General features: G+C 40.9%; 1 protein-coding gene across 2 annotated transcripts; it reads right to left on the bottom strand.

Annotated features, from left to right (window-relative positions):
- Positions 1-886: 886 nt before the first annotated feature.
- Positions 887-7,835, bottom strand: THG1L (tRNA-histidine guanylyltransferase 1 like). 2 transcript variants are annotated; one of them, XM_005908326.3, is made up of 6 exons: positions 7,618-7,835; positions 6,643-6,819; positions 5,583-5,752; positions 4,683-4,771; positions 3,394-3,501; positions 887-2,369 (listed from the first exon to the last, which is right to left on the bottom strand). In XM_005908326.3, exons 1-6 carry the CDS (start codon positions 7,806-7,808, stop codon positions 2,208-2,210), a joined length of 897 nt encoding a protein of 298 aa, XP_005908388.1. In that variant the 5' UTR covers positions 7,809-7,835; the 3' UTR covers positions 887-2,207. The 2 variants fall into 2 exon arrangements, with proteins under 2 accessions (XP_005908388.1, XP_070229113.1); XM_070373012.1 differs by lacking the exon at positions 7,618-7,835 and having other exon boundaries at positions 5,583-5,748; positions 6,643-6,781.
- Between the last annotated feature and the right edge of the window lie 824 nt (positions 7,836-8,659).

The raw sequence follows: 8,659 nt of genomic DNA, 5'->3' as shown, positions 1-8,659 counted from the left end.
GAAGGACGATGAGTGGACCCTAGTACTGCATTTCTTACACCTAGGCAAAAAGAAATTTACACATACCCCAGAAAGATGCTAGTATTAAAGAAAATTCACCACCACTGATCTTCTAAGTATTGCTAAGCACCTGGAGGAAAGGAGGATCCAACTGGGATGGCATATTTATAAAACCTGGCTGTACTTTAGAGCCTCTGTTTAGCAGAACCTTTTTTGTTTCTTGATGTTAAAATAGTGTAGTCTACATCAAAGGTCCAGATACTACCTCTTCTGACAGCATTACTTAATTCAACAGGTATTACAGCGTAAATATTAAACCCAGGATATTCCTCCGCTCAAAACCACCCTCCCCAAGACAAACCTCACTCCTGCCAACTGCTGGCAATTCAACCAGCAAGCACATGTCCTATTTTATAACAAAATCAAGTGATACCTTTGTAGTATCACATAACACCCACAGAAAACAAAACTTTCTTGGGTGGCCGTCTTAAAAATTTGTACACCTACTTATCTATACTTGTTTTGATATAGAACGCTGAAATTTATTTACTATTATGTTTGCCAATCAAGAGCTACATTCTTACTGCCTTACTTGGCCTATCACAGTGTATCTAGATGTACAAGTCTAGGTTTTAGTATAGTTACCCAAAGTGTGGTATATTGACTACACCCATCAAAAGTCTTTGAATCCCAAACTCTTCATGGGGAGAGAGCTTGGAACTGGCATTTTAAAAGAGCATTTCAAGTAAATTTTTGTATCTAGAAGTCTGTGAACCACCACTGTGATGAAGGGATGTGAGCCTGGCTTATGTAAGGACGTTCACACATGGAAGTTGGACTCATATACTGAATTTGTATGAAAAAAAAAGAAAAAAGAAAAATCAGGCCAAGGGAGTTGAAACCTTTATTTTTTTTCTTCTCAAAGAAATTTTATCAATTACCAACTGTAAGCCATGTCTCCTATTCCCGTGGAGTGAGAACAGGGAGGGAAAAAAAGGCATCAACAGATGGGGTGTCAATTAGTGAGATGAGACCAGTCATCGCTCTTTCAAAAATACATTTTCTTGGCTGTAAATTCTACAGTGTAAGACCAGGCACTGTGATGTGGGCTTTTAATTAATTCTTTATAGAGCCAAATTAATCTTTTCCCTCTAAAATATGAAATGAACATAAAAGGAAATGTGAGTTCTCGACCAACAATCCCCACTGCCTCCTCGCTTCGGAGGCCACGAGCAACATGCAGTTCCTGCGGCTCCTCGCCCAACTCCACGTCAGCAGGTAGAACCATTAGGGCTCCTCTACTACCTGTGACCCAAAGATGAGTGTTGGTCCCTCTGCTCTCCAAGTCAAATGCCATTGTTTTATTATACAGAGGCTACCTGAGAATCTTTTTCAGGAAGTCCAACAGGAAGGTGACTTTCAAAACTGAAGTGCCAAGACGACAGAGAGTATCTTCCTCCTGGCTCATTCAATCTCACATTTTCCTTCTCCCATATAGACATGTAACTCTCTTTCTCCTGAGAAAGAGTAAGCAGCCTTGTGATCACCGCCCCTGGTGAGATGAGGAGGGTCATGCTGACAACTCCACAACATCAGTCCACGCAATATTTATGAAGGACACCCAAGCTACAACTCGTTAGTTCAGCGCAGGTTGCCAACTTGGATAATGGCACAAAGCCCTGAGTTTGCCCTGGAATTCCTGCATTCAGAGGCACTGGGAAGGCATCAACCTATACTAGTTCCAGGTCTGCCAAAGACGAATGCAATTAGGTGGCTGGGAAAGGTGAGGTGACCGGGGTCACTGGATTCTGTGGTAAAGAAAGAGCAGGTGACAGTAAAGTTTGGGCTCATCTTCTAGCAGAGGTGAAAAAAGCTTGACAGGTTTTTGTAAGACCCATGCCACAATCTAAAAATGATTCATCTACAAGGCATAACATAGTTCTTGCTTTATAAAAAGAGTACCACAATTTTTTTTTTAAATGTACTTCTACCAAAGGAACCACGTTTGAACACTGCAAAAAAGGTGTTCCACTTAAAGCAGAACAAGATACACCACCCACATCCACCCCTTTTCTCTCCGCTCCCCTCCCAATCAGAGGCATGTCACTCCCGGGACACTTCTGCATGGCACAGATGCTAGGGCCTGCAAAGGCCTGGAGACTTGGGGGCCGAGATGGTTAAGCACGCCAGGACTGAAAAGCAAAGGGTCAGCTGTCTTCATCCAGGATCTCTGGATGTTCCTTCCAGAAAGCATCCCCAATGATATTGCAGTGTAAGGGCACCACCATAGTCCTGGTCCGGGTCACCGCCATCTTTTTTCCTTCCATTTCTGCTGGCAGCTTAACTTCTTTTGTTGTGATTTCCTCCACCTATAGGTAAAGTTAAAACACTGACATTGTTAACTAGAGAGTGGCTTTGGGACAGAAGACGGAGAAGTCGGCTATATATTTGGTTGGCCAAAACATCCATTTGGGTTTTTCGAAAAACCCAAATAAACTTTTAGCCAACCCAGACAAATATATATTTTCAGACAGATACATATCTTACTATGCCTGAACTTCTTTACAACTAAAAACACTTTTTAAACAGTTATGCTGCTCTATTCTGAGAGGAGATCTTAGGAACACAGAAGGGACTCTTTGTTACCTGTTAGCAATAACCATAGAATTAAAGATATTTCTGCTTTCCCACCTGCAGGTCCAAAGAACAAATACTTAAAAAATACTAATAAAAGAGCTGAAGTTGCCAGTGAGATCCTGAGCTCTTAGGATACTTACTCCCTTAATACTTAAAAACATTCATTTCAGAAAAAAATACTTTAGACGGAAGGAAATAAATTTAGAGACATCATTATGCCCAGGAGCTGGATCAGAGAGAAAATATTGGTAGAATTAAGGATTTAGATGAAAGGAGACAGAATATTAAGTTAACTATGACTGTCTAGAGAATCTCTCAAACATTCTGTAAGGGACAGAACCTTCACATACAACATCAGTTCCTCAAATTATAGTTCTCATGGGATGGGTGGGCCATTTAATGGTCCAGTGTGGGATTTTTTTTAAATGTTCTTTGAATGCAAAAATTCTCTTATCGGCACTAAACCTGTTAAAGGGGTTTGATTTGATTTGGGGAGAGCTTATGACACAAAAAAATAAATTCTAAAATTCTGCAATTCTGCTTATAGAAGGGGGGAGTCCAGATCACAAACTTGACTGATGAACTGACGAAGCAAGCATCCATAATAATAATCTATAGCATCTCGTTTTGGAAAGGGTCTAATCTGTGCTAATGACTGGAGTCACATCAGCACGCAGGCAGCAGGCAAGACAAAGCATGGGTTAGGCACAGGCTTTCTTTCTGACCTTCGTTTTCCCTTAGACATAACAGCATTACCTTCTGCCATATCAACACAGTCCCCTTCCTATACATCAGTGGCTCATTATTGTAGTTGATGTTGAATTCAGAAAATAAAATCTCATTCTTGTCTGCTGCAAGAGTTCCCTGAAGAAATAAAAACAAATATAAAAGGCTCTGTAGGTCTTTTCTCTCCCCTAGCTCCACCTATCCATTCCACTCTCTATCTAAACTGCTAGCAACAAATCAAGAAACGGAAGCATTTCATCAAACATCATATAGGTATTAATGAATTTTAAGAGCAGTTCAAATCTTATTTAAATACAAAAGTCCATAAAGTTCTCTTCTGTAGCAAGTAACTGGCTTCCCCAATCACTACTGTGATGGAGTGAGAGGCACTAATAGTTAAGAGCATTGATTCTGTACTGGATAGTTTGTATGTTTTATTTGACGCTCATAACCATCTCCATTTTAGAGATGAGCGCTCAGAAGCTTAGAAAGATTATATAAAGTTTCCAAAGCCAACGGTGCTCTTACACTTAAGAATAAGAATCAAAATCTAAATTCAGCGCTTCCAAACTCTGGCTACATCTACTAGTCTTCCTATTAGTGCTACCCATCTTTATCACTGTTGTTAATAATGACAACCGTTTACTGAGTCATTATAATGTACCAGGCATTGTATTAGGAGTTATTACAACACATCTCATTTCACAGTTTACCTGCAAGTAGCATCTAATAATAAAATAGCATCTAATAACAAAAGTATTTATTAGGTACTTAGTGTGCTTTGTACTAGTCTATGTGTGTTTTACATGCATCATGCCACTTAAAATTCTCACTATAAACCTGTAAGGTAGGAACTATTATTGTCCACATTTTACCTATGAAAAACTAAGGCAGAGAGGTAAAATTAAACAAAAACATCTGAGTACAATTATTTGACTCCCCAGAGTCTGGGGTCTTAATGATATACAAGAGTCCTAACCCCAAACTCCAGGTCCCCAGCAGCCAGGTGGGGCTGACAGAAAAGACGAGCATGTGCCCTGTATAGAGGGCAGCCAATATCAAGCTCCAGCCAAGCATTACCATGTGGGAGTGTAGAGCCATTAATTCCATTTTCCAGCAGAGGACACTGAGGCTCAGGGAGTGGTTAACAGCTTACCCACAGTCACAAAGCAAGCAAGCAGCAGATCTGCTACTAGTGTGATCTTTGTAACTTTTCAAAACAAAGCTGTAAAAACTTAAGAGCTTAAAAAGAAGGCAAAATGTCATGAGAGATTATAAACTGTCCCCCCTGAAGTCTTAATGCAGTAAGATCTATATACCTGTAATCTCTCTTGGGCTTGTAATGGTGTTAAGCCAGACTGCTGTACAAGTGCCCAGAACACCGTATTATAAAGATTATTGATGTGACCTGTAAGGAAAACAGAGTAACACTGTGTAGGGATATCGAATCTTTTTTTTTTTTTTAATATTCACCCTTCCAAGAGTACTAGAGCCCAATCTCTCTCCTCTTTAAAGTACAGAGACCTCAGAAACATTTAGTTACCTGTCAAAAGTCACACACAGGGAACATACAGGGAAGCAGTGAAGCAGAAAAAAAAACTTATTTTCTAACAGTTTTATCCTTTCGTTTCAGCTATGCTTCACACAAGTCTGTTGACTTGTGCATTAAGCTAAAGAATACTTTCAAAGTTATTTGATGTGTATTATTCCCACCTCTTTTCCAATTCTTCTGGAAAAATCAAGACACATCAAATGAGTAAAAGTCTCACAAATATTTCATCATGTAAGGCAGGGTCACAACTCAAATACCCACTAAAGCCAGCATGAACCTAAATGTGGAAAGCAGAGTAGGTGATCCCAGAGGAACAACGGAGAAGTAGAGGCACACTGGCTCCTGTGTACATGCACATGTGTGTGCGTGTGTGTGTGTGTGTGTGTGTGTGTAAAGGCAGAAGTCACTACACAGGGTCTGACCAATACTAAGTGGAAATACAGACTTAGTATTGCCAGATCTTCTGATTAAAAAAAAAAAAAGCTAAAAATAAGGAATATTTACATAAAAATACCCAATTTTTCAAGTATTTTCAACTAATTTTAAAAACCTGAAATACTGCATTCCAAACAAAATACACGAGCCAAAACTATTTCAGAGCATCACCTCTAATATAACGAATTAGTGATGTAACTATTAATACATCTGTTTATTTGGTTTCACTTACAATCTGCTTGCCGCCAGCTGAGATAGTCCTTTAGAGTCTGGTTGCTAGGATACACTATGACTCTTCCATCAAAGCCTGGGGGATACAGAAGGGGCTGGTCCTCAAAGTAATCCCGCCAATAAAACACATAGCTGGAGGCGAACTGGGAAACCACGTGAGTCATAAACTTACTTGCAGAAGGCAGGTTGGGTGGAGCAAGAAAAAAGAAAATACATGGTATTAATTCAACGCCATGACAGGGTCTGTGGGTGTAACACAGTGATAACACAAACTGTCTGGAGAGCCAAGAGATAATATAAATTGAGTCAAGAAAAACTATTTTAATATTTCAGTTATATATTTAAAATGCAGCCTGCCTCTCTTTCTAGTCCTATAAAGTAGTTTACTATTATCAAATGGTTTTCTATAGGATGTGATGTGAATTGATGGTTCAAGAGGATTTTCTTCAAGTCTTGGGAGGAGGGACACCACTGTTTTAAAAACACACCAACTCATTACATGACCTATTTTCTGTGAAAGTTTCAACATACCGCCAAATTAAATATGAGATCTAATTTGTACTGAGATCCTCCTTACTTAAACGTTTTGTTTCTGTTTCTAGTTTTCATGTTCAGCTTAGAAGCTAAGGTGATGTGAAATGGAAGCAGCATACAATGCCCAGATAACATACGGAAGTACAACAGTCAACTTCTATACATATTATCAGTTTACCAATGTGTGTGCATGTGTATATATACATATATAGACATACATACACACACACACACATTCTGCAGTTGCAAATACTACAGTCTGCAAGTTTATGATTAAGATAGTGAAAGCCACTCAGTCCTATCCGACTCTTTGCGACCTCATGGACTATATAGTCCAAGGAATTCTCCAGGCCAGAATACTGGAGTGGTAGCCTTTCCCTTCTCCAGGGGATCTTCTCAACCCAGGTATCGAACCCAGGTCTCGTGCATTGCGGGCAGATTCTTTACCAGCTGAGCCACTAGGGAAGCCCAAGCAGAAGCCAGATGCTGGTAGGAAATTTTCTGAAGGAGCTAGGCCACATAATTACCTGGCTCTTCTTTTAAACCAATTGCTTTTTCGCTTGAACACAAAGCTGTACTCATCACTCTGTCCATATGCAATCACAATATCCTCCAGTTCGTTCATTACAGTTTGGGCACATTTGGTCATTAGATGAAGAGCACGGCTGTCATTAGGTTTTATAAAGCTGTGTTTCTCAGCAAACCTTCAAATGGGAAAAAGAAAAGGGAAAAGGGCATGGCTGCAAGAGACTTTGTCATTAATACACAGATTAAATAGGCTGTTCATAAAGGAAGACACTGTAATAGTGCTGTGAGTCCAAACAATCCAGGAGCCACAACCCAATCCATTTCGTTAAGAACTCCAGTTTTTTTTTTTTTTTAGCTCTGACCAACTGAGAAAAAGGAACATATATACTAATCCTCCATTCCCTTTTCTGTGAAATGGGGATAAATTTACTTCATAGGATTGTCCTGCAGGTTAGAGGGAGGTAACAAACACAACTATGCCTGGCTCCTTGGACTGCTCAATAAATTTTAACTACAGTAATCATTACCAAAGTAGTATTTTTAAAGAAATTCCCATCTTTCTGTTACTTTGTTTTTTTCTGACTTTTCCCCTCCTGAATCCAGTCCATGTGCCCTGTTACTTATAATGAAACAAGAATATGCTCTGTATAGCGTTGTCCACAGCAAGCCCTCAAAGATACCTAACAACCAGTTTGGCCATCGGTTGAAGAGCTGAAATAAAGCGCCCAAGCGTGACTTCTCCCACCAAAGCCTTGTCAATGGACAGCTCGTCACCAGGGGAACACCCTGTCTCATTTTAACTATCCAGACTACTCGCGTTCAAGCCAGTTGTAGCCAGCACAGAGTGATGCTTAAAGCCGCGCAGTCATTGGCTGCCGCGTTACCACGGTAACCACAAGCTACGGGCGGCTACGGAGAGGCCGCGTTCACCGGAAACGCCTGCGAAGCACGCACCCCGGGCCGAGCTCGCTCACCGATGGAAATTCCTGCCGTCCAGTCGTACCACCACCCAGCAGTGGGGCAAGCATGTGTCGTCAGCCTCGAAGTCCCGCACGTACTCGAATTTGCTCTTTGCCATGGTCGCTCCCAATTTCAAGCACCGTCTCAGAGTGACGGAAGTAGCAGCCAAGCAATCGCGAACTTTCAATGCGCCAGCAGCCCACATTTCCCCCAAGGTAGGGAACGGAACAGAGAGCTCCGCCCCGGAAGTTCCTGTGTCTTTTCGTGGTCGCTCTAGCCATAGTGGAGGCCAGCATCTCGCTTGCCTCTCCTTGTAGTTTGTAACTGACTTCCGGGCCTGGAAGGAGGGTTCCAGTCTTCCCTTAGCACTATCCTTGATTGTTGCCATATGTCCTCTCGGTCTGCAACAAGTCATTCTCACGAAATTAAAAAAAATTCATTTCTGGCCAAGTTTTAAGGTTTAATGGTGATTTTTTTCTTTCCAAATAGCATTTGTTAATTTGCTGTAAAAAACGTGGTATATATCGGAAAATATAATTAAAATTAACACGATGTCTCCCTTCTCCCCGCCAGAGCATTGTGGATGGTTCTTTCCGGTCTCTTTTTATATATTATGTTTACACAGGGAACACACAAAATTGGAATCAGACACTTGTACAATTTTTATATTTTTCACCTTGAGTATTTTTCCAACGTCATTAAATATGCCAAAGGGTGACTTTAAAAAGAAAAAACGGCCTCATATTCTAACATATGTAGTAGTAAGTTAACTCATTCAAATTTTCACAAAGGCTAAATGTTTGAGATGTTGTTGCTGGTGCTTGCCCGCGTGCCAAGTTGCTTCAGTGCTGTCCAACTCCTTGTGACCCTTTGGAGTATAGCCTACCAGGCTCCTCTGTCCATGGGATGCTCCAGGCAAGAATACTGGAGTAGATTGCCACGCCCTCCTCTGGGGGAATATTCCCAACCCAGGGATGGAATGAACCCTTGGGTCTCTTATGTCTCCTGCATTGGCAGGCGGGTTCTTTACCACTAGTATCACCTGGGAAGCCTTAG

Source organism: Bos mutus, chromosome 7, assembly GCF_027580195.1.
Source record: "Bos mutus isolate GX-2022 chromosome 7, NWIPB_WYAK_1.1, whole genome shotgun sequence".
NCBI classification, from domain to species: domain Eukaryota; kingdom Metazoa; phylum Chordata; class Mammalia; order Artiodactyla; family Bovidae; genus Bos; species Bos mutus.
The sequence above is the reverse complement of the archived record's forward strand: the minus strand, read 5'-3'. Positions and strand labels throughout refer to the sequence as shown.

What these genes read in the sequence shown, in the direction of transcription:
- THG1L (XM_005908326.3), bottom strand. Translation starts at nt 7,808, where the DNA reads ATGTGGGCTGCTGGCGCATTGAAAGTTCGCGATTGCTTGGCTGCTACT. An exon ending in TGGTTTAAAAGAAGAGCCAG is followed by an intron (nt 5,753 to 6,642) that starts GTAATTATGTGG and finishes GCCTTCTGCAAG; the next exon opens with TAAGTTTATGACTCACGTGG. An exon ending in AAGCCCAAGAGAGATTACAG is followed by an intron (nt 3,502 to 4,682) that starts GTATATAGATCT and finishes TTATTTCTTCAG; the next exon opens with GGAACTCTTGCAGCAGACAA.